The following is a 27,583-nucleotide window of genomic DNA, read 5'->3' as shown; positions in this document are numbered from 1 at the left end:
GGGCCGACGCCGTACTAGAGGCAACAAGAAAGAAATGTGAGGAAGACCTCGGGATTGAAATAGGGTGGGGACTCTGGAGCGAAGCACTGCAGAGTCAACTCCACCTCCACATGCTCAAAGCTCAACCTGACGCAACTAAAAGTGGTACATAGAGCCCACTTAACAAGAACCCGTATGAGTAGGTTCTTCCCGGAGGTGGAGGATAGATGTGAACAGAGCCAAGAAGGCCCGGCCAACCACGCCCACATGTTCTGGGCTTGCCCCAGATTTGCTGGGTACTGGACAGCCTTCTTCGAGGCAATGTCCAAAGTGGTGGGGATGAGGGTGGAGCCATGCCCGAAAGTGGCGATCGTCCGAGCATCAGACCAGCTAGATCTATTCCTGGGAGGAGGGCGGACGCCCTTGCCTCTGCCTCCCTGATCGCCCGCTGTAGAATCCTGTTCAGCTGGCGGTCAGCAGCACCACCCAAAGCTGCAGACTGGCTGTCTGACCTCTCTGAATCTCTCCAAATGGAGAAAATCAAATTCGCCATCCGAGGGTCAGACGACGGCTTCCACAGAACGTGGGAGCCATTCACCCAATTGTTCCGAGACCTGTTTGTGGCCAACGAACAAGCAGAAGAATAGCCAGGTAGCCAAGAGTCAGGGGAAAGTAGCCAGGGCATGAGAGGGAGGGATTTACCCAATGGAAGGGGGGGGGGGGGGGGGCTGGGGTACAGCTAAACCTAAGGGAAAATAAAGACGAACCACAGGAGAAGGGAAGGGGGAGGGTAGAGGGAAGAGACTGGGAGCAATAGTGGTGGGAAGGTGAGGGAATGATAGCCGAAAGGAGAGCATGGGAAATGACAACAAACTCGGTAAATACAGTAAGAGAGCAAGGAAAATACGGGCGAAAGACAGGACGAACGGCCGAAGCGGAGGTGAACGCGCGATGACAACGGCAGCGGAAATCGTCTGGTGAGAAGCAAGTAACACCACCATTTGACAAAGAGTCATCGGACTCGAAACGTTAGCTCTTTTCTCTCCCTACAGATGCTGCCAGACCTGCTGAGATTTTCCAGCATTTTCTCTTTTGTTTCATCACCAATGCCAGATCCATTCTCATATTGCCCTCTCTGTATTGGACATAACTAATGTAATTGTTTCTCCGGCATGTGTACTTCCCCAGTTCCCCCCCTCCCCCCCCCCCCAAAAAAAAAACAGGTGCCTACTTATTTGTTAAACATAATATTGCTTAACTGAGCAGAGTTGCTGTTGTTGAGCTAGTGCACAATATCCTACCAGTTTATTTTAATTTTTTAATATATATATTAATCTATGTACATAACTGTAAATATACTGTGTTCAAAAACCCAATAAAAAATTAAACCCAATAAAAGAATAACCACACAACAGCCTAAAGGGATTCTGTGGGATGCCCCTAACTTATTTCAACTTGCCAATGATTTCACCCAGTGCAGTGCTGTCCAATATTTTCTCACTGGAAACAAGTTCAGAGGAAGAGTCATGCCAGTCTCCTCGTTAACTCTCATTTCTCTCTCCACAGATGTTGCCAGAACCGCTGAGTTTTTCCAGCATTTCCTGTTTCCACCTCACTCGAAATTAAGCAGGTTCGGAAAGACAGGGCCCAAAATCTAATATTACCCGCTGGGTGTTCCTTGTTTTTCCCAGGGTAGAGGGGTCAATTACTAGGGGGCATAGTACGAAGTCTTACAACACCAGGTTAAAGTCCAACAGGTTTGTTTCGATGTCACTAGCTTTCGGAGCGCTGCTCCTTCCTCAGGTGAATGAAGAGGTATGTAGGGAGCATAGGTTTAAGGTGCGAGGGGCAAGGTGTAGAGGATATGTACAAGGCAAGTTTTTTTTTTTTTACACAGGAGGGTAGTGGGTGCCTGGAACTCGCTGCCGGAGGTGGTGGTGGAAGCAGGGACGATAGTGACATTTAAGGGGCATCTTGACAAATACATGAATAGGATGGGAATAGAGGGATCCGGACCCAGGAAGTGTAGAAGATTTTAGTTTAGACGGGCAGCAAGGTCCGCGCAGGCTTTGAGGGCCTGTGCTGTACTTTTCTTTGTTCTTGTGTTTTCAGGACGCTGAGACCTCACTGTCAACATAGCCTGGCAGTGAGTATAAGACCATAAGACATAGGCCACTCGGCCCATTGAGTACAGGGGTAAGTGGCTGAACCTCTTAGACAACCCTCAACTTTTAAAGGACTTTAATACTTGGGCAATGTCTCCCTTCTGCAAACTGAGGAATTAAAATGACTATTGCTGATGTAACTTCTGGAAGAAATCAAATTCACTGGGAGTATGCTTACCCCACACTGGTAATAGTACTCTGGTTTCCAAATATTTTAAACGAGTTACCATTAACATGGCAACGTGTAGGGATTTTGTGTTAAACCTGTCCCCATAAAACATCATTGCTAAAACTAATAGAAATGGAGTCAAGTTTTTAAAAAAGGCTGGTGGTCATGAAACCTTAAGAAATAACAGGAAATTGGATTTGCTCCCAATTCCTGGTCAGCATAAAAAATAAATGTAGAAAATTTAAGATTGAAATGGAAGTTTTGGAGCATTATATGTGTGATTATTTCATTGTAACTTGCCGGCTACATCGAGGAAGAACTCGGAAAACGTTACAATGTTTCCAGGAACAGTTGCAACTTTAGCGTAACAATGTCGGTACAGGCCCTGAACAGCCGGAAGGTGCTGGGACATTCAGATCACTGCACAAAAATAAGAGCAGCTGAATCCGGAGCGGCCCCAATTTGAGTCCGATTGCCGAGTGTGTTAGTGTTGTCCCTTCCCACCCCCTCCACCCCGCTGTTTAAAAGCAAGGTTTGCTCGCTCACTCACCTTCTTCCGCCTTCCTCATCCTCAGCGACACAGCCAGCCGCACTCAGCGCGCTGACGTTGTGGATACAGGTCACTGGGGCCACAGCACATCCTCTCAATCAATCCTGGCAGCTCCAGTGTGGGTCAATGGGGAGACAGCATCTCCCCTCGACATTTAAGCAATGGTTTCTCTCCCATTCTCCTTTTATTTTAAACTGCCCACCCCCAAGAGTAGGTTTTATCAGCAAAATGCCTCCCCATTTCCCCCCCCCCCCCCCACACACCTTCACTTACCTTGAATGATGTGGAGATGCCGGCGTTGGACTGGGGCGAGCACAGTACGAAGTCTTACAACACCAGGTACAACTCCAAGGCGGCCTTCAGGACGCGCGACAACGCAGAGTCGCCGAGCAGAAACTTATAGCCAAGTTCCACACACGAGTGCGGCCTCAACCAGGACCTGGGATTCATGTCGCATTATATTCATCCCCCACCATCTGGCCTGCGAAATCCTACCAACTGTCCTGGCTTGATACAATTCACACCTCTTTAACCTGGGGTTACCCCATCTCTGGATCTGTAAAGATTTAATCACCTGCTAATGGTCGCATTCCAAGCATTGTTTGGCATCTTTGAATTTGTCTATATATATATGTTTCTAGAACATACCTCTTCATTCACCTGAGGAAGGAGAAGCGCTCCGAAAGCTAGTGACATCGAAACAAACCTGTTGGACTTTAACCTGGTGTTGTAAGACTTCGTACTGTACCTTTAATGAGAAAGGGGAGCATGCTTAGTCCAGAAGACATAGGAGTAGAATTAGGCCACTCGGCCCATCGAGTCTGCTCCGCCATTCAATCATGGCTCACGCTCTCACTCCAATCAGATTCACAGGAGAGGGCAATGCACTGGTGCCTCACCACGCAAGGGACCCAGTTTCAATTCCAGCCTTGGGTCACTGTCTGTGCTGAGTTTGCACGTTCTCCCAGTGTCTGCATGGGTTTCCTCCGGGTGCTCCGGTTTCCTCCCACAGTCCAAAGATGTGCAGATTAGGTGGATCGGCCATGCTAAATTGCCCTTGGTGTCCAAAAAGGGGAGGTGGGCTTGGGTGCTGTTTCCAAGAGCCGGTGCACTCCATGGGCCGAATGGCCTCCTCCGCACTGTAAATTCTATACCTCAAGAAATCATCTTTATACAGCTTTGTTCCCGAGTTGTTTCTTTGTAGGCTATTCATCAGAGGTCCCCAAGCTCTGCACAGAGCTAACACTAGCACTGCTCTTTCCTGCCATGGATTTTCCTGAGCAGCTCTCTCCAGCAGATTCAGATGAGAGATCCTGGCCAGTATGTATACTGCCTATGTTTCAGGCCATCCCTTCCTTGTAACAAAACAATCCATCTTCACAGTCCTCTTACGTTGCTTGCTCACATCTAGAAAATGGAAGCTCTCCTCTATGATTTGCCACCAAAAGCACATACATACAGGACACTTGACGTCAAAGGAACGTGCAGGGCATATGACTATCTCACTACTGCCATAGCCTCATTTTGTTCTCATTTAACAGCCAGTAGTAGCCACCATTCTGGTTTAGCACACTCGGTTAAATAGCTGGCTTTTAAAGCAGACCAAGGCAGGCCAGCAGCACGGTTCAATTCCCGTACCAGCCTCCCCGAACAGGTGCCGGAATGTGGCGACTAGGGGCTTTTCACAGTAACTTCATTTGAAGCCTACTTGTGACAATAGGCGATTTTCAGTCTCAATTTAAGTGTTAGTAGCAGCCATTGGGACCTACCCCACGATCGGTACCTGTGTTGGAACGCCGTGACCGATCGCTCCATGACATCGCTCTTGTCACCTGCCCCTGACCCACACTTTTGAAAAACCCTGCTCTGGGGGATATGCTGCTTATGTTATTCGGCAGACAATGGCACAGCATTGTACTGAGTCGTGCCGCTTGTGAAATGCCTGATCACTACAGTGTACCGAACAGAATGTTTGTTCATCAGTTATTTAATGACCAACAACTGTCCTCTTGGAGACTGAAGATAGGATGAAGTGCCCAGAATGGCTCTTAACAATTACTTAGCTGATGGAAGATAAAACTCCATTAAACCTCTGTAACAAAATAGGTTTGAATATTCTACCATAAACCAGACAAATTCTGATCACTGACCAGTGATTTAATATTGAGCATGGGACAGGTTGCGTTCACACTATTGAGTCCAAAGATTGTGGTTTCAAATACAATTCTGGAGACTTCAACATAGAATTTGGACATCACAATCCAGTACTGAGCAAGTGCTGCAATATTAGAGGTGTCATCTTTCAGATGGGAAATTTAAACGAGGCCATTGCCTGTGTCAACTATTTTAAAGCAGAGCTCTGTTCCCCATGCCAACTTTCATCCTTCAACTATCACGTAAACATCATTGCTGTTTATGGGACCTTAATGTGTACGAATTGGCTGCCATGGTTCAAACATTACAACAGTGACTGAGCACTTAATCAGCTGTGCAAAGACAACTTATAGTTATATAGTGCCTTGAACATAACAAGATATCCTAAGGCACTTCACATGCAGTAACAATACATTTCCATGTTCATAATTTTAGTACCGTAATTATAACAAATAGCTCATTTCTAAACCAGTGTTTCTGGCAGTTCTTTCAACTAAGTCAGACGGTCTAGGACTAAAGTCTCTCTCCAAAATTGAGTGCACAATCTAGATTGATTTTCCAATACAATACCAAAAAGGAATTATATATTTGAAACGTTGAACTAAGGCTGTTCCTGCCTGTTCAACTGGCCAACATTTCTCCCTCAAAGACCGGTTATTCATCTTAGTGGTGTCTGTAAGATCTTGCTGTTCACAATATTGTGTTATTTCCAAGTACTTAAATGAAATATTAAGATATTTGGATGACAGTATAAAATTGAGGTTAGACTCCATTTTGTATTCTAACCCAAAAATCGCTCAAATATTTTCTCCATTTCGTTCACACTTAAATATTACACTTGGCTTCAATGATTGATTATAAAGTATTCCATTTTGTCATAAAACTTGGCGTAAATATGTCAGGATTGTCCACGGTCTTACAGCAAGTGAAGACTAACCTCCAGGACACGGCTATAAGCAAGCTCAGAGAAAAATCATCGGGCCTTGACAAACGCATTGAAATCATTTTTGAATGATTTTCTCAGTAGTTATAAAACATTGAACAGGCGGGGGAAAAAAGGCTGTTTGATTGAGAGCCAGGAACAGAGTCAATCTGCTTTCAAATTGGTTTAGGTAGCCAGTATTCCATGAATATAATGAATATGAAGTAGGAGTGGTTGCAGGCAGGAAGTGACTTTATCACACATCCAAGAACATGCGAAACCAGAGTCAGCTCCCAAAAACCCAAACCTATAATCGAGAAAAAAAACCACATATAGACTTAAGTTTTTGTTTCACATTTTACTCTGACTGACGCCTACTTAACCAGTTGTGTGTGATGAGAGAAGTGTTGAGACAACAAAGAGGTAGTTAAAAAATAAATCAATTTACTGGTAGGGCTTATTAACAGACATACATTCTATCCAATTTAAATGAACTTTTAGATTGTAAACGTTTATTTATGTTATTACAATAGTTCTTTTGTAACGAAGTTGATGATAGCACTGTAAAAACAAAGTGATGGCATTATGAACTTAGTGATGACGAACCATAAAGAACTACAAATACAGCATAACTTAGGTGACCAATTAGAAATATTGCTTTTGCTGGTATTAGTAATATCAGATAGAGACTAAATTGTTCCTTTTTCTCCCAAACATAAAATACAATTACAACATTTTGGGCTAGAACCAAGTGAAGCACATTTAAAGTACATTGAAGGTATAGTTGTCATTTTCTTCATTTGCAGGAATCCTTCACATTTGAATCATAGAACAGAATCATAGAAATGTTACAGCCCAGGAGGCCATTTGGCCCATCTTGTCCATGCCAGCCCAAGGACTGGTTCCCTTTCTAACCCCACCTTTCTGCACCCGGTCCATAAAAATTAAATTACTTTCACAAGTGCAAGCCCAAATGAAATGTACAGTATATTTATCACTTTAAATTTACACAGGAATGCATGTCTGTCCTCACACTGTATACAATTTTGCACTTAGCTGATGTATTTGGTTTATTTTTAACTAATTGGTTTCAAGTTCTCTGAAGTGAAGAGCAGCGAAAGTAAGGAAAAATGAATGCATGCACTTATGTTGAACTTAATTTCATAATCAACATATCATTAGGTCACGCACCAAGTAATAATCATGCAGAAAACACTTCCAACTTGAACCATTGTTCACACCTGAGGAAGTAGCCAGTCAGTATTTGGGATCTTTCTCTTAATGGCTCGTCTGCTACTTTTGTTTTGGTCTAATCTACTCCCACTGGGATAAATCACATATTCATCTACTTGGACTCTTCCATGACCAATTAGAGCTAGTGACTAACCAAACGCATACCAACCTCAAATGTATTCTTGACCAATATCCAGATACTTTTCCAGCAGTGGCTGTTGAGTAATGTTAGGAGCTTTATTTTTCACTCCCTAGACCATGAGCAATAAGATTACATCAGCAGAGTGGGGCTCAAACTTCCTAAAACACGAGTTTTAGTCAAATTTTACAGCACCTCTTATTCGCACAAAGTTGCACAATCCTCCTTATTGGTTCTGGCATATCAATTTTTTGTCTTGGTATCTGGATCACACCTCATCCCTCCAGCTTCCACCATGTTTACAGAACCTTGGTCATTTAAAAAAAATCAATACCTTATGTCAACAATTCACTGACAAAGTGGCCAACAGATCCAAGGTTCAATGAGATGGCCGAGAGGGATTATGGTCAGGGATGTTTTAATTCGAAGAATGACAAAAATTCCACAGGTAGGGAATTACACCTCCTGTATCATTTAGGTATAGGCAACTCCACCACTCTCCTTGGCAATTGGCCGAGAGTGAACCAGGCAATTCGTAGCCTTGGTGTTGTATTTGATCCTGAGATGAGATTCCTACCATGCATTTACTCCATCACCAAGACTATATATTTCCACCTCAGTAACATAGTCTTACTTGCCTCAGCGTATCCACTGCCGAAACCCTCATCTATGCCCATTACCTCTCAACATGATTATTCCAATGGACTTCTGGTCTGACTCCCACTTTCTACACTCTGCAGACTGGAGGTTATTCAGAACTCTGTCCTAATTTGCATCAAGTCCTGCGTACCCATCTCCCCTGTGCTTGCTAATTTGCATTCACCCTTTTTCAAGCAACACCTTAATTTTAAGATTCCCGGCCTTGTTTTCAAATCACTTAATGGCCTTGTCCCTCCCAATCTCGAGAATCTCTCAATACCATAGCTCACTCCCGGAATCTGGTTTATTGAGCACTCTGATTTTAATCAGTCCAACACTGGTTGCAGCACGGTGGCACAGTTGTTAGCACTGTTGCTTCACAGCGCCAGGGTCTCAAATTTGATCCCGGCTTGGGTCACTGTCTGTGCGGAGTGTGCACGTTCTCCCCGTGTCTGCGTGGGTTTCCTCCGGGTGCTCCGGTTTCCTCCCACAAGTCCCGAAAGACATGCTGTTAGGTAATTTGAACATTCCGAATTCTCCCTCCGTGTACCCGAACAGGCGTTGAAATATGGCGACTAGGGACTTTTCACAGTAACTTCATTGCAGTGTTAATGTAAGCATACTTGTGACAATAAAGATTATTATTAACCTCAGCTCTGGGATTCCCTTCACATAGCTCTTCCCCTTTCTTTCCTCCTTTAAGTCGCTCCTTAAAACTTACTTCTATGACCAAACTTTTGCAAATGTTTAGTTTTTGTAATGCTCCTGTGGAGCATCTTGGGATACTTTACTATGTTAAATATGTTATATGAATGCAAGTGGGCATTGTTACCTTTCACACACCAAAAGAGCCACATGAAACTAGGACCAATTTAGGAGGACTGCCTCAGCTTTTGCTTAAAATGTCTGACAGTTGACCAATTTTAAACTGCAATTTTTTGTAAACGTGAGCAATATTCCAATTCGTTATCTTACAAAACAATCTCTTTTATGTGTTGATGAAATATTAGTTACAATTTTGTTGATACCCAGGATAGTGCTCTCAGTGGATTTGTTTTTGCAACAGAAGTTATAGCTAAGTGGAGCTCTGGGACACCTTTTGGTTAAATAGTTATACTCCATAAGCAATATCTATTAAGAAGGCTAATCAGATATAACTGAGGTCTTCCTTCCAGGGTATAACAATTGCAGGGGGGGGGGGGGGGGGCTGGGGGCAGCGTGGATATTAAGAGATAGTCGTCAGTCGTAAGGCTGGTGATATTGGCATTATTTGTTTTATGTGTGGCCATCACTAACAAGACTAATTTATTGTCTATCCCTACTTGCCCTTAAGGTGGTGATGAACTGCTTTCTTGAACTGCTGCATGTGAAGATGCTCTCACAAGTACTGTTGGATAGGGAGTTCCAGGATTTTGACAATGAAGGAACTATGATATACCTTTCCAAGTTTAGGTGTGTATGTATGCGCCTTGGAAAAGACAACCAATCAAGACTGGAAAAGTCCTAACAGTATGCAAGTTGTGCCTGAATAACAAAAAGACAATGTTGCGGATTTGTGCAGTTCAGCATTATAATGCATAGTTCCTTGGCTTGGACAGGTATCAACAACTGTGAAGCGTCAGCTCTGTACCTGACTGTATTATATGTCCACCCTTTCAGCAATCAGCAAATGTATCATAGAAATCACTGCAACAGTTAAATCAGGCAATTCTGTGGAGGTTGGACATGATAGCATTTTAGTTGGTAAGGTTTACCCAAAAACAGTTACTTAAAAAAAATCTCTCCTTACGCTCAGTAATATCATAAGGTGAACTGTATACATTTGCACGCCACAATGGAAGCCTGCATTGTGGTCACATGCCCAAAGTTTTTTTTCTTTTCAAGGTAAAAGCAATCGAAGGAGGGCTGCAACTATTTCTTTAAGCATTCACTGGCATTAAGCATTCCCAGGTCAGGTAAAATGGAGATTAAATTCAGGGTAACAGTTCTCCCTCCACTACACTATCAATATATCTCATTCCCAATTTCAGAGTGCATAAACCCACTTTAGACACTTCTATTTCATAGACTTGCAATCCTGAAGACTTCCTTGAAGACAATAATGAATTGTGAGCTATGGACTGATGCCCCAGAGCTAAAATGAGCCAAAGTAATTTCATGAAGAACGCTTATAGCTTCAAAGAGAAGGTACCACATCCCTATTTATATGATACTTGTATCCCGAAGTACATAACCCATTGTGCCATTTACTGGAACATAAAATGTAAAAATATATTGTTTAATACTGGCCAACATTGCAGAGAAGTGCACAAGACTGCATCCAAGTCAAATCATGCATCATAAGACGCCTCAGGAATTAAGGTGATCATAATGCAATTCTTAAAGTTAGGTTGAGGGTCTTTAGGAGGAACTTTCTATCAATATGAAAGACAAACAAATATAACAGCTGAAGTAGGGGAGGTACAGTATGAAGAAGTGGTTTATGAAGAAAAGTCAAATACAGGGAGCATTCCTATCAGAATTTAGAGGGATAGAATTTAATCTTCTCATGTTTGCATGGCAAAAAAAACAAATGCCTATGGCATGCAGGAGCCCTGAAGAAGAAGAAACAATTTTTTCTCCATGATATGAACAGGTCTACAATCGTATCAGAACTAGCAAATATTATTTGGCAGTAATACACTGGACATTTGTTAGCTTACATTAAAGATAACCAAATATTCTGTAACTGTAAAATAAAATGTTACATCTCAGTAGGCCTGGGCATATTAACAAAAAAGCAAATAAGCAATGAGCACAAGCTGTTAGAATATTTGATATTTTTATGGGAAAGTACATTGGATAATTTAAAATGTAAACATCTGCATTGCTTCTGTCTTCCCCGTTTTGTTTGTGGCTATCAGGCTGAACATGACATTCCTGAATAAGAGATTATGGCAAACATCAAAGTGGGCACCCCTTTAAGAGAACAAACATGGTTTCAATTCATGTACATTATCTAGTGGTTGTTTGAAAACAAATGATTAAAAACATTTCCTTTGTTCATTTACTAGAGGGGTGGTCCCATTGAAAGGCTTCTGCTGCATCAAGGAATAATTTTTGTTCAACCCATATCCTGGTACTGCTAGGATCAAGTATAGTCACAGTCACACCCAAAACACAAATACATTTCTAATACTACCCTCTACTGCAGCAAATCAACCTCCAATACAGCTTATTAAGGCATCTCAGAAATGAGCCTGGCTATTTTTCCTCATTGTCATAACTATCCACTGTGGGTCAAAATGCATTAAATCCTTTTCGCACATGGCCCTCATTAGTCAGAAGGGAGAGATCATCAAGATATTGGTTAACCAAGACAGAGATAGAAGACAGGATGACTTCAATGCGGCCACATGGACAGCTAAATTAACCATAGAGATACTTTCTTCCTAGTAACTCTGTATGTAGAACAATGCCCTTACATGATCCAAGAAGCAGCTATTGTACAACTCCTCTCTTCTGATACCCATTTAAGAAATTTTAAAAATTCAAAGTTACAGTCATAAGGTAACTAGTTTGTATGACTGAATTTTGGCAACTTGGAAGTTTTGCACATGTTGATACAACACAAACTAGTCATCTTAAAAAGAATATATATGCCTTGATTTTGTTCAGTGCAAATTGTGACAGATACGCCAAACTCATGCACTTTTTATACAAACTACATACCTAAACTATGTAACAAGAGCTTCCTCGAAAACTGATGTGTGAAAGAGGCCTGATGTATGATCTTCTTTAAAAAAAACTGTTCAATTAATTCAGTGTGATTATGGGAACAACCAAAGCAAGCATAAACAAAATGGTTTCGGGATACAAAAATATACATCATAAACTATCCCTCCTAAATGTCTCACCATGAGCATGTCACTAACACTTAAAGATCGGTCTAAATTTTTCTTAAAGAGCAAAATCATTGTTAGTGTGGCCCTTCTGTGCCAATTTATGACCCAGTGTTCAATTGAATTTGTCGACCAAAAAGTGAATATTAATTTCCAACAAAATACAACTAGAACATAGAACATAGAACATTACAGCGCAGTACAGGCCCTTCGGCCCTCGATGTTGCGCCGACCTGTGAAACCACTCTAAAGCCCATCTACTATCCTAACAAATGATTAAAAAAGTAGAACCCATACATAATTGAAGTAGCTTTGACTGGTTTCTTGATAAGGGCAGTGACATAAATTGGGTTTTAACTGAGCTTTTTAAATCGTGAAACACAACAGACTAAAATAAAAATTAAAACTGTACTGGGTTATCCACCAAAAAGCAACAACAAAAACTCAAAAAAGTAAATAAAAAACATGCAAAGAGCAATTGGCATTTTGTACAACAGAAAACTATAACCCGCAGTCTCCAAAACCTCAGCCTCTTCCAAGCAAACAAGACATTTAAAAACATTTGCGTTGCCTCAACATGCACAAAAATATTAGATTCACAAGCATTATTAACATTTCACATTATGAATGATTTGGAAATAAAGCAACTTATGGAATGAAACCATAAGAAACAATAACTTCTATGAGGTGGGGATGGTCAATCATGTGGGTTGATGAGGAAGCCACTGATTCTCGATTGGTCTGCGCAGAAGTTCCTCCACATGTCTGGCAACATCCATTGTATCATCGAGGTCAAAATCCCCATCAGGATCAAGTATACTGTCTGGGCTAAATGAAAGAAAATAATGAAAAGTGCATTCAACTCATCGGCAAGACAATGAGACAAGCCTCATCTGTAAACTAAAGTAATTGATTCTGTTGTACTTTGAATCTGCCCAAAGAGAAAGGCTGTTTGCTGCTTTATACATGCAATATCAAAAATGCCAACGACATACATTTACTTAAGAGTCATAGGTGTTTACAGCATGGAAACAGGCCCTTCAGCCCAGCTTGTCCATGCAGCCCAGTTTCTATCACTAAGCTGGCCCCACTTGCCCGCATTTGGCCCATATCCCTCTATACCCACCCTGCCCATGTAACGGTCTTACTATCTTTTAAAGGAAAAAATTGCACCCGCCTCTACCACTGCCTCTGGCAGCTCGTTCCAGATGCTCACCACCAAGTGTGTGAAAAAATTTCCTCTCTGGTCTCTTTGGTATCTCTCCCCTCTGACCTTAAACCTATGCCCTCTAGTTCTCTATAAGATCACCCCTCAGCCTCCTACGCTCCAGGGAAAAAGGTCCCAGCCTATCCAGCCTCACCATATAACTCAGACCATCAAGTCCTGGTAGCATCCTCGCAAATCTCTTCTGCACTCTTTCTAGTTTAACAATATCCTTCTTATAATAGGGTGACCAGAACTGAACACAGTATTCCTTGTGTGGTCTTACCAATGTCTTGTACAGCTTCAACAAGACTCCTGTATTCAATATTCTTTTTAAAAGAAAATAAATTTAGAGTACCCAATTCATTTTTTTTCCAATTAAGGGGCAATTTAGCATGGTCAATCCACCTAGACTGCACATCTTTGGATTGTGGGGGCGAAACCCACACAAACACGGAGAGAATGAGCAAACTACACACAGACAGTGATACAGAGCCGAGATCAAACCTGGGACCTCGGCGCCGTGAGGCAGCAGTGCTACTCACTGCACCACCGTGCTGCCCCTGTATTCAATATTCTGACCAATAAAACCTAGCATGCTGAATGCCTTCTTCACCACCCTGTCCACCTGCGACTCCACCTTCAAGAAGCTATGAACCTGTACCCCTAGATCTCTTTATTCTGCAACTCTCCCCAACTGCCTACCATTAACAGAGTAGGTTATTTATTTATTTCAATTTAAAGTACCCATTCTTTTTTTTTCCCAATTAAGGGGCTAAATTGCGGGGGGCAGCACGGTGGGTCAGTGGTTAGCACTGCTGCTTCACGGCACCGAGGACCCAGGTTCAATCCATGCTCCAGGGTTACTGTTCGTGTGGAGTTTGTACATTCTCCCCGTGCCTGCGTGGCCAATCCACTAACCTGCACATCTTTGGGTTGTGGGGGTGCGACCCACTGCGCCACCCCCAACAACGCACATTTATATAGCAATTTTTAAAGTAGGAAAACATTCCAAGGTGCTTTACAAGAGATCAATCGGACAAAAACTGACATAAACCAGAAATAAAGATGTTAGAATGGGTGAATTAAAGCTTGTTTACAAAGGTAGAATCTTAGAAAGGTCTGAAAAGGAGACAAGTGGTGAGATTTAGGAACCATATTGCCAAAAGCATGGATAAGAATTTCATCAGCAGGTATGTTGAAGCAGGGAATAGAGAAAGGTGGTGTTATGGAAGTGGAAATAGGCGGGCCATGTGGCAGGGTGAAAATAAGACACCGTGATTGTGAAAACTCTGCCTCAGCCTGAGACAGTGGCCAGAGTGTGGGATGGTGTGAGTGGTCAATAATTTAGTGGAAATGGAGTCATAAGAGTAAGTGTTAAGAGTCTCAAGGATAAACATAGCTCCAAGAAAGCATGAGGAGAGACAGGAGAGACGAGTTAGAAAGGCATAGGTAGAAAACTAGGGAAGGAGTAGCTTTGAGGGAAGTTTGGTTTGTTCAGAGTGCAGTGGAGGATACATCAACTGGATCATAGGGGGCAAATATCTTTTCCTTGGAATATCACTTACTCTGTTGAGAGAGGAAAAATGTACGAAAAGGCCACCAAAGAATAATGGATAATAACTGAAAAAAATGCATACTTTTGCGGATAGAGGGGATACTGTGGTTGAGGACAAACAGCAGGTGATGATGCTGCATGTTCCATGTAGGTACTGCTTGCCGATGTAGCATCAGATGATGCTGTAGCAAATCTGCAAATAGAAAAAATATTAATCTAAGCAGAATAGTTGTTTGAATATTCATATATTTTTGTACAAAGTACATGTAATAACCTCCAAAATTAGCAATGCAGATGCAACAAAAAGACTCTATACAATGTAATGGCATAGCATAAACTCTGACATCTAACTTATCAAGAACATAGCTACTACTTTGGCAAGTTTCATTACGAAGGGATGTATTTGAGAAGTTCACAGCAAATATCTCACATTATGGGAAACCAAAATTCTTTTCATAGACATTTCTGCATTAACAAATGCATATTGGTACTCCATTGCCCTGTATTTTTCTAGTCTCCTTCTGTGAAAGTCCATGTCAAATTACCTGCCAAAAGCGAAATGAATATACTGACATGACATAAAGCAGAGTGATCTCCAAAGGGGCTCAGTATTCCCTTCTTCTCCCCATTTCTATCCACTATAGTGAAAACAACCCTGTCATTTTCCTTTCCTTTCAGCCTTCTCACAACCAATAATAAACTCCAATGACACGAGTACACCAATTTAGGTGGGATTAAGGAATGAACAGGTAAATTACAAAATTCTAATGACCAAATACAAATCAATTGGAGCAATGGAGCAATTAAAAGGTCAATGCACAAAGTTTTAACCTTAGACATACCTTGCTGGCTTTCCAGACAAAGATACACCATTCAATAGAGGTCTTGTGACACAGTGGTAGTGCCCCTACCTCTGGACCAGAAGCTCCAGGACTTGTTGGCCACAAAAGGACTGTTTCATGATGCGGTTCAACAGGCTGATAATCATAGATTTTTTTATTTTATTTTTTAAAACAGGGCAGGAGGCCATTCGGTCCATCGAGTCTGCACCAGCCCTTGGAAAGAGCACCCTACTTAAGCCCACAACTCCACCCTATCCCCATAACACAGTAACCCAACCTAACCTTTTTTGGACACTGAGGGCAATTTAGCACGGCCAATCCACCTAACCTGCACATCTTTGGATAATTAGCTCAGGAATCCTTCAAATACTTCCCCCACTTTTCTCCAATGGGTAAAAGAATGTTTTTGTGAAGATAGCCAAGAAAGATTTTTTTGTTTTTTTTTGTTTCAACTTTCAGAAATCCATCTGAGATTTACCACCCCAAGAAAATGCCGACTAATTTATCTTTGGCCTATTTCACCAACAATGAAAACATGATTGAGCAGAAAGAGTTTTACAATAATATCCTATGCAGGAGCCTGTCTGAATCCATCATTACATTGTCTTTGTTATTTAGTACAACTATAACAGCAGTCTTAATTTCATAATTTGTAATTGAGTGCCAAAGACAGATGATTAGAGGTTGGAGTCAGCCAATTTGCAAAATACTCCAGTTAAAAATTAAAACAAGTTTTAAAAAGATTTTTTCCAAAAGAAATCATAAAAAGTACTTACTCTGGAACTACCTGTCTGATCTGTGGTTTTACATACCCATCTACAGCTTTTGCTACAATTGGGAATAAAAATAAAAATATAGGTTATTCATTCAACATTAATTCATATACATGGTCATACAGATGATTAAAAATGCTCGAAAATTAAGACACAGCGAAGTGCATCTTTGTTACAGGATCAGGATGTACTTGCAATTCACCATGAATGTTAACTGCTCGATTTGGAAAGTATTTGTTTCATAGTGCATGACAGACATCATGAAATAATATTCATTTTTGTCCTCCATAAAAAATGAAAGTATTTATTTGTACTGATCATCAACTCAGTTTACCATTTGCTGAATAATTTGCTCCCTTGGCAGACTCTTCTATCACATAAGTAAACAACCTGTGTCTCAACCTTACCAGGTGTAGCTTTGTAAACAGTTGTTTGCAAGAATGATTCATCCCAATTTTCCTGCCAACAAGAAATTGCCTGGCTTCTAGTTTAGCTCCTTCCTCTGACAAATTGCAAATATTGAACACACAGGCTCAAGCCTACATAAGTATGCCAATATATTAACATGTGTATCGTACAGCGGTGTTAAATTACTGACCAAGCAGACAAGTATTATCACAAAAATAGTTGTTATACTCCACTGCTCAATTTTGCATACATTTGATGGACAAAGCAGACTTATTTATTGGTGGAGTATTCCTCTTCTAAAGAAAGGAACACATGTACTGCCAAAAGAAATAATTCTTAAATAAACTAAAAAGCTCGTGTGCCACAACATATTTGGAATTCAAGCTAACTACTACATTATATTTAAAACATGTTTGTGCGGCTTTGGCAAATATCATAGAATAGAATCATAGATTCCCTACAGTGCAGGAGACCATTCGACCCATCGAGTCTGCACCGACCCTCTGAAAGAGCACTCTACCTAGGCCAATTTCCATGCCCTATCTAGACACACGCCACCACCCTATCTAATAACCCCATCTCACCTTTTGGACACGGAGGGGCAATTTAGCATGGCCAATCCACCTAACCTGCACATCTTTGGACTGTGGGAGGAAACTGGAGCACCCGGGGGAAACACACACAGACACAGGGGGAATGCACAAACTCCACACTAACAGTCACCCAAGGCTGGAATTGAACCCAGGTCCCTGGTGCGGTGAGGCAGCAGTGCTAACCCCGTGCCATTGTGTCGCCCCAGACTTCCAATTTCCTATTTTCTATTGAATTCAAATTTCACCATCTGCCATGGTGGGATTTGAATGTGGGTCCCCACAGCATTACCCTGACTCTCCGGATTACTAATCCAGTGACAATACCACTGTGCCACCACCTCCCTCAAGTAATAATAATCTTTTATTGTCACAAGTATGAAGTTACTGTGAAAAGCCCCTAGTCGCCACATTCCGGCACCTGTTCGGGTAAGCTGGTACGGGAATTGAACCTGCACTGCTGGTCTTGTTCTGCATCACAAACCAGCTGTCTAGCCCACTGAGCTAAACCACAAGTAATAACAAAACTCTATAGAAGCCTTTCTTCATCAGCAAAGCAAGTTATACTTACATAACGGTGGTGTATAATATTTGGAAAACACTTCATCTTTGGGTCTGTCTGGATACAAGTACAGCAAATGATTGAGGTCACTGATACGATCTGCTAGTGATCGAATTGAAAAATCTTTGGTTGTGTATGGCATAAGATTCCAAACCATCCTTTCTCCTACAAAATATACACAAATGTTAATATCTGATTTGTATTTCAGTAGGACAAGAGTAGAATTTACATAAAAATTAACAAAGCAGTGTAATTTATAAAGTTAAAACAGCATGGTCCATATTCAAACAGTAAATTTTGTTTTAATGTTCCAAGTATTAGGCACAAATAGCAGGTCCATGGATGCAGTAATCATAAGTCTTTCATGGACAACAACAATGGTAAAGATTAGCCAAAGATTATTATGTACTAAGCTGATTTTCTTCTTAAATACATAAACTTTGCACAATTAAATATAGAAGAGCAGTTACGGAACTTTCCTAATCACAGATGTCATGATAATTGCCACAAAGTCATAAATTAGATATAGATGCTTTTCCCATGACCACACCTGCTTTGTTGGGATTATCTGCTCCCCAAGCTATTGTAATCCCTCCAATTTCAGAGTCACTGAATCGCAGGAGGAAGGTTCCATTTGGCTTGGAAAGCAGCATGTCCTGTGCCTGCTGCTTGTTTACAAATCCCAGAATTGCCCTGCATGAAGCACAGATATGCATTGAAATTACTATGGTTTTAATACTATACATTCTGAATAAAATATAATTTATATCACAAAGGGAAAAAAAAAAAGAGTATCCGAACACTATTCTGCCTTATTCTACTATCTTTTATCCCCACTTCATGCTTTATTCCTGATAGCAAACATGGCGCCATCTGGAACTTTGCACAAGTTAGCCATTCTTCATCAGAGTTCAGGTTGCGAGTGCTTGGAAGGATTTTGATCTCGTATCTATAAATTGACTTGCCATGCTTCAAATTGCTTGCACATTATTTAAATATAGTACCCGCATAGATGCAGCAAAGACATACCAACATATTTACAATTCATAACTTTAGAGACAATGAAAGCAGAAGACAATACAATACCCGTCATTCCAATGAGGCTTTAGATGCTTTTTTGTCAGTTCCATGACTCCGTCAAACCATTGCCAGAATGTGAAATTTCGACCTGGTAAACTTTCCTTTAAGAAAAGAAAATTCCAAATACCACATGTATTAGTATGACAAAATAGCTAAATGAAGCTATATCGAAAATTCAGTGTAAATTATTGCCAAGATATTTTCAACAGGATCCTGTTAACTTATATATTATCTTTATTTCTCCATCTTCAGAAAAGATATTAGCAATCTGTGGAAATTTCTAGCGTAGTTGAGAGCAATTGTAAAATAAAATAAAAATAAAATGAAATGAAGTGAAACGAAAATCGCTTATTGTCACAAGTAAGTTTCAAATGAAGTTACTGTGAAAAGCCCCTAGTCGCCACAATCCGGTGCTTATTCGGAGAGGCTGGTACGGGAATACTATCCTTGTTCCTTTAATATAATCATAATCAGTCTCAAATTTATCAGGCTCTCTCAAGAATCATTCAGCATACAATTAAGAATACTTGTATTAAAGTAGCACAGATGTTGAGTGTCTTTTAATACAGGCATGAACAAACAAGGAACAGTAATGCATTCCAAATGTCCATATTTGTACAACCAATACTTTCAGCCTAGTGTAGCCACTTAAAATGGCCAACTCCCGATTAAAAATGGCGAACGGCAAAGGCTGATGGGAAAGTCAGCCAACAGGACAAAAACGAGCAGCTGCAGGTTGGCTGTGTATTTACCTCTGGAAAGGCCAGACAAGATCGATACCAGCAACCATCAGCATATCAAAACACCAGCCATCTGCATATTAATGAGCAATCCCCGGGAACAATAAGCAACATTTAGACACACAAAGCAAAACCAGACTCTTCCCCAGCAGAAGCCTACACAAAGGGAGGTGAACGACCACCTCAAGACCGCCCATCGATCAGGGAACCGCTCCAGCATTGGAGAAAATTGAACCAAGCGATTGGGACAAAGTCCAATCACTTGGGACCAGGTATGGGGTCCGCCCCGAAAGGCGGGAAGCCCCTGGGGACGATAAGAATTGAGCCCCAAGTTCAAATTGCTCTCTTCTCCAGCTCTTCACTCTTCAGCAGCTGGTCAGAACTGTAAGTCTTACTTCAACGCTCGCTACGAAATAGGCGCTCCTAGCTATCAATCTGTACCAACTTCAAATCGCGCAGGCTCAGAACCCGAACGAAAGGCCATTCGTTTCCCTGACCTGGTGGGCCAGTTCCAAGTTAAGTATAAGCCTGTTAGTTGTAAGAAGTAGCTTAGAGGTAGAATTTATGCATGAGTAGTGATTACTGTGTATAATAAATGTGCTTTGATTTAAATCTTACTAATCGGTGTATTGGATTATTGATCATTACTCAGACTTGAACCACGTGGCGGTATCATAAAGATACCTGGCGACTCAAGAGCAAAGGCGATAAAACAGAGCAATTAAACTAAGGCAAAGTTAGCAACACTAGCGTCCACATCGATGGAGAGCACAGCTGTTTTCCCTGCTCCTACTTCCTGTTCAGCACCCAGAATGATTGAACTTTGCTCAACAATACTTAGGAAAACTCACAAGAACAGAAATGTTTGCCCATAGCATGCATTGTCAGTCGGATGGGAGGTTTGCCAGTATGGTTCGGGTGGGTTTAAACTAATGTGGCAGGGGCAGGGAATCAGAACAGAAAGCCAGCAAGTGCAGAGACTGGGGATGAGCGTGGAACCAGGGCCAGGCTGGCTAAGAGGAAAGGCAAGCTGGGGGAGGTTGAACTCAGTAGGCCTGGAGATCTGGAGTGTATCTGCTTCAATGCACGGAGTATAATAGGTAAGACAGATGAACCTAGAACTTTGATTCATGCACGGAACTTGGGTGTGGTTATGGTAATGGAAACTTGGTTAAAAAGGACAGTACTCTGATTCCGAAGGTGACAGGGCCATAGCCATCTCGGACCACGCTCCACACTGGGTAGATCTGGAGATAGGAGAGGAAAAGGAACAGCACCCACTCTGGAGAATGGATATGCGCCTGTTGGCGGATGAGGGGATATGTCTAAGGTTGAGGGGGTGTATCGAAAGGTACTTGGAGCTTAATGACAATGGAGAGGTTCAGGTGGGAGTGGTCTGGGAGGCGTTGAAGGCGGTGGTCAGAGGGGAACTGATACCCATAAGGGCACATAAAGGGAAGCAAGAGAGTAAAGAAAGGGAGCGATTGCTGAGAGAACTTCTGAGGGTGGACAGGCAATATGCAGAGGCACCGGAGGAGGGACTGTACAGGGAAGGACAAAGGTTACATGTGGAATTTGACCTGCTGACCACGGGTAAGGCAGAGGCACAGAGGAGGAGGGCACAGGGAGTGCAGTATGAGTATGGAGAGAAGGAGAGTCGTTTACTGGCCCAACAATTGAGGAAGAGGGGAGCGGCGAGGGAGATAGGTGGGGTGAGGGATGAGGAGGGAGAGATGGAACGGGGAGCAGAGAGAGTGAATGGGGTGTTTAAGACATTCTATGAGAGGTTGTATAAGGCTCAGCCCCCGGAAGGGAAGGAGGGAATGATGCATTTCCTGGATCAGCTGGAATTCCCGAAGGTGGAGGAACAGGAGAGGGCAGGACTGGGAGCACAGATGGATGTGGAGGAGGTGGTAAAGGGGATTGGGAGCATGCAGGCGGGGAAGGCCCCGGGACCGGATGGGTTCCCGGTGGAATTTTATAGGAAATATATAGACCTACTGGCCCCGCTCTTGACGAGAACCTTTAATGAGGCCAGGGAAAGGGGGAAGTTGCCCCCGACTATGTCGGAGGCGACAATATTGTTACTTTTGAAGAAGGATAAAGACCCGCTGCAGTGTGGGTCCTACAGGCCCATTTCCCTTTTGAATGTAGATGCTAAGCTCCTGGCTAAGGTAATGGCGACGAGGATAGAGGATTGTGTCCCGGGGGTGGTCCATGAGGATCAAACTGGGTTCGTTAAGGGGAGACAGCTGAACACGAACATACGGAGGCTGCTAGGGGTGATGATGATGCCCCCACCAGAGGGGGAGGCGGAGATAGTGGTGGCGATGGATGCCGAGAAAGCATTTGACAGGGTGGAGTGGGACTACCTGTGGGAAGTGTTGAGGAGATTTGGTTTTGGTGAAGGGTTCATTGGATGGGTACAGCTGCTATATAGGGCCCCAGTGGCAAGTGTGATCACGAACAGGCAGAGGTCTGATTACTTCCGTCTTTATAGAGGGACGAGGCAGGGGTGTTCCCTGTCTCCGTTACTGTTTGCATTGGTAATTGAGCCCCTGGCCATAGCACTGAGGGGCTCCAGGAAGTGGAGGGGAGTACTCAGGGAAGGAGAAGAACACCAGGTATCATTGTATGCAGATGATTTACTGTTGTACGTTGCGGACCCGGTGGAGGGGATGCCTGAGATAATGCAGACGCTCGGGGAATTTGGGGAATTCTCGGGGTACAAATTGAACATGGGGAAGAGTGAGTTGTTTGTGGTACATCCGGGGGAGCAGAGCAGGGGAATAGAGGATTTACCGCTGAGGAGGGTAACAAGGGATTTCCGGTACTTGGGGATCCAGATAGCCAGGAGTTGGGGAACCTTACATAGGCTTAATTTAACACGATTGGTGGAACAGATGGAGGAGGATTTTAAGAGATGGGACATGGTGCCCCTGTTACTGGTGGGGAGGATGCAGGTGGTCAAAATGGTAGTCCTCCCGAGATTCCTCTTTGTGTTTCAGTGCCTCCCGGTGATGGTCACGAAGGCTTTTTTCAAGAAAGATCGAGAAAAGCATCATAAGTTTTGTGTGGGCTGGGAAGACCCCGAGAGTGAGGAGGGGATTCTTGCAGCGTAGCAGGGAGAGGGGGGTACTGGCACGACCGAGCTTAAGTGAGTACTATTGGGCCGCCAATATTTCAATGGTGTGTAAGTGGATGGGAAAAGAGGAGGGAGCGGCGTGGAAGAGATTGGAGATGGCGTCCTGCAAAGGAACCAGCCTACAAGCACTGGTGACGGCACCGTTGCCGTTCTCCCCGAAGAAATACACCACAAGTCCAGTGGTGGTGGCAACACTGAAAATTTGGGGGCAGTGGAGACGGCATAGGGGAATGACGGGAGCCTCGGTGCGGTCCCCGATAAGAAATAATCATAGGTTTGTCCCGGGGAGAATAGATGGGGGATTTGGAGCATGGCAGAGAGCTGGGATTGTGCAACTGAGGGATCTGTTCCTGGACGGGACGTTTGCGAGTCTGGGAGCGCTGACGGAAAAATATGGGTTGCCCCAAGGGAATGAATTTCGATACATGCAACTGAGGGCTTTTGCGAGGCAACAGGTGAGGGAATTTCCGCAGCTCCCGACGCAGGAGATTCAGGATAGAGTGATCTCAGGGACATGGGAGGGGGATGGTAGGGTGTCAGATATATACAGGGAAATGAGAGATGAGGGGGAGAACATGGCGGATGAGCTGAAGGGAAAATGGGTGGAAGAGCTGGGGGAAGAGATTGAAGAGGGGCTGTGGGCAGGTGCCCCACGTAGGGTAAACTCTTCGTCCTCGTGCGCCAGGCTTAGCCTGATACAATTTAAGGTTTTGCACAGGGCACATATGACCGGTGCAAGGCTCAGTAAATTTTTCGGGGTAGAGGATAGGTGTGGGAGATGCTCGAGAAGCCCAGCAAACCACACCCACATGTTTTGGTCATGCCCGGCACTGCAGGGCTTCTGGGTGGGGGTGGCGAAGGTGCTTTCAAAGGTGGTGGGGGTCCGGGTCGAGCCAGGCTGGGGGCTGGCTATATTCGGGGTTGCAGAAGAGCCGGGAGTGCAGGAGGCGAGAGAGGCTGATGTTTTGGCCTTTGCGTCCCTAGTAGCCCGGCGAAGGATACTGCTTATGTGGAAGGAAGCCAAGCCTCCGGGCGTGGAGACCTGGATAAACGACATGGCAGGGTTTATAAAACTGGAACGGATAAAGTTTGCACTAAGGGGTTCGGCTCAGGGGTTCACCAGGTGGTGGCAACCGTTCATTAACTACCTCGCAGAACGATAAAGGAAATGGGAAGGTAACAGCAGCAACAGCAGCGATAGTGACATTTAAGGGGCATCTTGACAAATACATGAAAAGAGGGAATAGAGGGATACGGACCCAGGAAGTAGAAGATTGTAGTTTAGTCGGGCAGCATGGTCGGCACGGGCTTGGAGGGCCGAAGGGCCTGTTCCTGTGCTGTACATTTCTTTGTTCTTTGTAACCCAGGGGGGAGGGGGGAGGGGGGGGGGGGGGAGCCCAGGTGGGTCCTCAGGGGTGTTTTTGTAAAGATATTGGTACTTGGTTATGTATATTGAATTGCTGATTTTATTATTTGGGAGAGTTATTATTTTTGTTATGGCAGTTGCCATTTAGTTTATATATTATTTATTTATTTGTTAAAATACGGTCACGGTTATTTATATTGTTTTGCTGTTGTAAAAAGGGGAAAAACCTTTGTACTGTTTTGTTTGGCTGAAAAAGTTGAATAAAATATATTATTTTTAAAAACGACAGTACTGGCAGCTAAATATTCTGGGATATAGATGTTTTATGCGATACGGGGGGGGTACAATATTGGTTAGAGAACATATTACAGCTGTTCAAAGGGAGGACACGTTGGAAAAACCTCGTAACAAGGCACTGTGAGTAGAACTCAGAAACGTGAAGGGGGCAGTCACTATGATGGGGATGTACTCCAGGCCTCCTAGCAGACCACGGGAAGTTGCAGAACAAATATGGATAGATATAGAAATAATAGGGTTGTTGTAGTGGGAGACTTTAAGTTTCCTCATATTGACTGGAAATCCCTTAGGGCTAGGTGTCTGGATGGTCCAGGAAAGACTTTTGGAACAATATGTGGATAGTCCGATTAGAGAGGGGACTATACTAGGGAATGAGCTCGGCCAGGTTATCAAGGTAGCAGTGGGGGAACATGTGGCGAATAATTCTGTCAGCATTCGGATACTCATGGAAAAGGACGAGTGTTGTCCTAGGGTTAAAGTGCTAAATTGGGGTATGGCTAACTACAACCAGATTAGGCAGGATTTGAAGGCTGTTGTTTGGGAGAGGTCGTTTGACGGAAAATCCACATTTGAATGTGGGAGTCTTTTAAGGAGCTGTTGATGGGAGTGCAGAGCAGGCTTGTGTCGATGAAAACGAAAGGCAGGATTCAGGAACTGTGGCTGACCAGGGAAATAGCGAGTCCAGTCAAAAAGAAAAAGGATGCATATGTAAGGTCTAGGCAACTAAAACAGATGAAGCACTTGATACAAGGAAAGTAGAAAAGAGCTCAAGCAGGGAGTTAGGGAGGGCAAAAAGGGTCATGAAATATCTATGGCAGGCAGGATTAAGGAGAATCCCAAGGCGTTTTATACGTATATTAGGAACAAGAGGGTAGCTGGAGAAAGAGTTGGCCCCCTCAAGGACAAAGGAGGGAAATTATGCATAGAACCAAATGAAGTAGGTGAGATCCTTAATGAGTATTTTGCATCGGTATTCACAAAGGAGAGGGACACGTTGATTGGTTTTGTCCCAGAGGGATGTGTAAACATTAGAGAACAGGTTGTTATTACAAGGGAGGAAGTGTTAGGTGTGTTAAAAAGCATTAAGGTAGACATATCCCCAGGGCCAGATGACATTTATCCCAGATTACTGAGGGAGACAAGAGATGAAATCGCTGGGCCTCTAACAGAAATCTTTGTTTCCTCGTTGGCCACAGGTGAGATCCCAGAGGATTGGAGGATAGCCAATGTTGTCCAATTATTTAAGAAGGGTAGCAAGGATAACCCGGTTAATTATAGGCCAGTGAGCTTGACGTCAGTGATAGTAAAAATTATTGGAAAGGATTCTCAGAGATCGGATCTATGCACATTTGGAAGTGAATGATCTTATTAGCAACAGACAGCATGGTTTTGTACGAAGGAAGTCATGTCTCACTAAATTAGTTGAGTTTTTTGAAGAGGTGACGAAAATGATTGACGAGGAAAGGGCTGTGGATGTTGTCTACATGGACTTTAGTAAATCATTTGATAAGATTCCTCATGGCAGGCTGGTGCAAATTATTAAATCACATGGGGTCGGGGTGAACTAGCTAGATGGATTCAGAACTGGCTTGGCCATAGAAGACAGGGGGTAGCAGTGGAAGGGTGTTTTTTTGAATGGAGGTCTGTAACTAGTGGTGTTCCGCAGGGATCAGTACTGGGACCTCTGCGGTTTGTAATATAAATATATATATATATATAAATGACTTGGAAGAAAACGTAGCTGGTCTGATTAGCAAGTTTGCAGATGATACTAAGATTGCAGGAGTTACAGATAGTGAAGACGATTGTCAGAGAATACAGCAGGGTATAAATAGGCTGAAAAATTGGGCGGAGAAATGGCAGATGGAATTTAACCCAGACAAATGCGAGGTGATGCATTTTGGTAGATCCAATACAGGTGGGAGCTATAAAATAAATGGCAGAACCATCAGGAGCATAGACACAGAGATCTGGGTGTGCAGGTCCACAGTTCCTTAAAAGTGGCAGCACAGGTGGGAATGGCTACCACCAAGAAAGCACAACAGTACCTATACTTCCTCAGGAAACTAAGGCAATTCGGCATGTTCACACTAACTCTTACCAACTTTTACAGATGCACCATAGAAACCATCCTATCTGGCTGCATCACAGCCTAGTATGGCAACTGCTTGGCCCAAGTCGCAAGAAACTTCAGAGAGCCATGAACTCAGCCCAGTCCATCACACGAACCTGCCTCCCATCCATTGACTCCATCTACACCGCCCGCTGCCTAGGGAAAGCGAGCAGCATAATCAAAGACCCCTCCCATCCGGTTTACTCACTCTTCCAACTTCTTCCATCGGGCAGGAGATACACGCACAAACAAATTCAAAAAGAGCTTCTTCCCCGATGTTACCAGACTCCTAAACGACCCTCTTATGGACTGACCTGATTAAAACTATACTCCTGTATGCTTCACCCGATGCCGGTGTCTATGTATTGAAATTGTGTACCTTGTGTTGCCCTATTATGTATTTTCTTTTTCTTTTCTTTCATGTACTTAATGATCTATTTGAGCTGCTCGCAGAAAAGTACTTTTCACTGTACCTTGGCACACGTGACAATAAACAAATCCAATCCAAATGGTGGTAAAGAAAGCATATGGCATGCTTGCCTTCATCGGACGGGGTATCAAGTATAAAAGCTTGTAAATTACGTTAGTTATATAGAACGTCGGTTCAGCCACATTTGGAATACGGTGTCCAATTCTGGTCACCATACTACCAGAACGACGTGGAGGCTTTGGAGAGAGTACAGAAAAGATTTACCAGGATGTTGCCTGGTATGGAGGGCATTAGCTATGAGGAGAGATTGAATTAACTGCGATGGTTCTCCCTAGAGAGACGGAGGCTGAGTGGCGACCTGATAGAAGTTTATAAAATTATGGGGATATAGGTAGGTTGAACAGTTGAAGGCTTTTTCCCAGGGCGGAAATGACAATTACAAGGGGGCACAAGTTCTAGGTATGGGATGATAGGTTCAGTGGAGATGTGTGGGGGGATGTTTTTTTTTTTTTTTACACAGAGGGTGGTGGTGGTGGCCTTGAATGCATTGCCAAGTGAGGTGGTTGAGGCAGATATGTTCGCGACGTTTAAGACTTATCTGGATCGACACATGAACAGACGGGGTGTGGAAGGATTCAGGCGGT

General features: G+C 43.1%; 1 protein-coding gene across 5 annotated transcripts in view; it reads right to left on the bottom strand.

Annotated features, from left to right (window-relative positions):
• Positions 1-6,363: 6,363 nt before the first annotated feature.
• Positions 6,364-27,583, bottom strand: part of LOC140398533 (signal transducer and activator of transcription 5B-like) — a 190,263-nt gene continuing 169,043 nt past the window's right edge. For all 5 annotated transcript variants that reach the window (XM_072487310.1, XM_072487312.1, XM_072487309.1 and 2 more), the window contains 6 exons: positions 18,855-18,949; positions 18,319-18,461; positions 17,778-17,933; positions 16,212-16,263; positions 14,676-14,786; positions 6,364-12,659 (listed from right to left, as the gene is read on the bottom strand). In XM_072487310.1, the coding sequence (XP_072343411.1) occupies positions 12,533-12,659; positions 14,676-14,786; positions 16,212-16,263; positions 17,778-17,933; positions 18,319-18,461; positions 18,855-18,949 (684 nt within the window). In that variant the 3' untranslated portion in view covers positions 6,364-12,532. The remainder of the gene's footprint in view (positions 12,660-14,675; positions 14,787-16,211; positions 16,264-17,777; positions 17,934-18,318; positions 18,462-18,854; positions 18,950-27,583) is intronic.

Source organism: Scyliorhinus torazame, chromosome 21, assembly GCF_047496885.1.
Source record: "Scyliorhinus torazame isolate Kashiwa2021f chromosome 21, sScyTor2.1, whole genome shotgun sequence".
NCBI lineage: Eukaryota > Metazoa > Chordata > Chondrichthyes > Carcharhiniformes > Scyliorhinidae > Scyliorhinus > Scyliorhinus torazame.
This window is presented reverse-complemented; position numbering and strand designations above follow the sequence as displayed.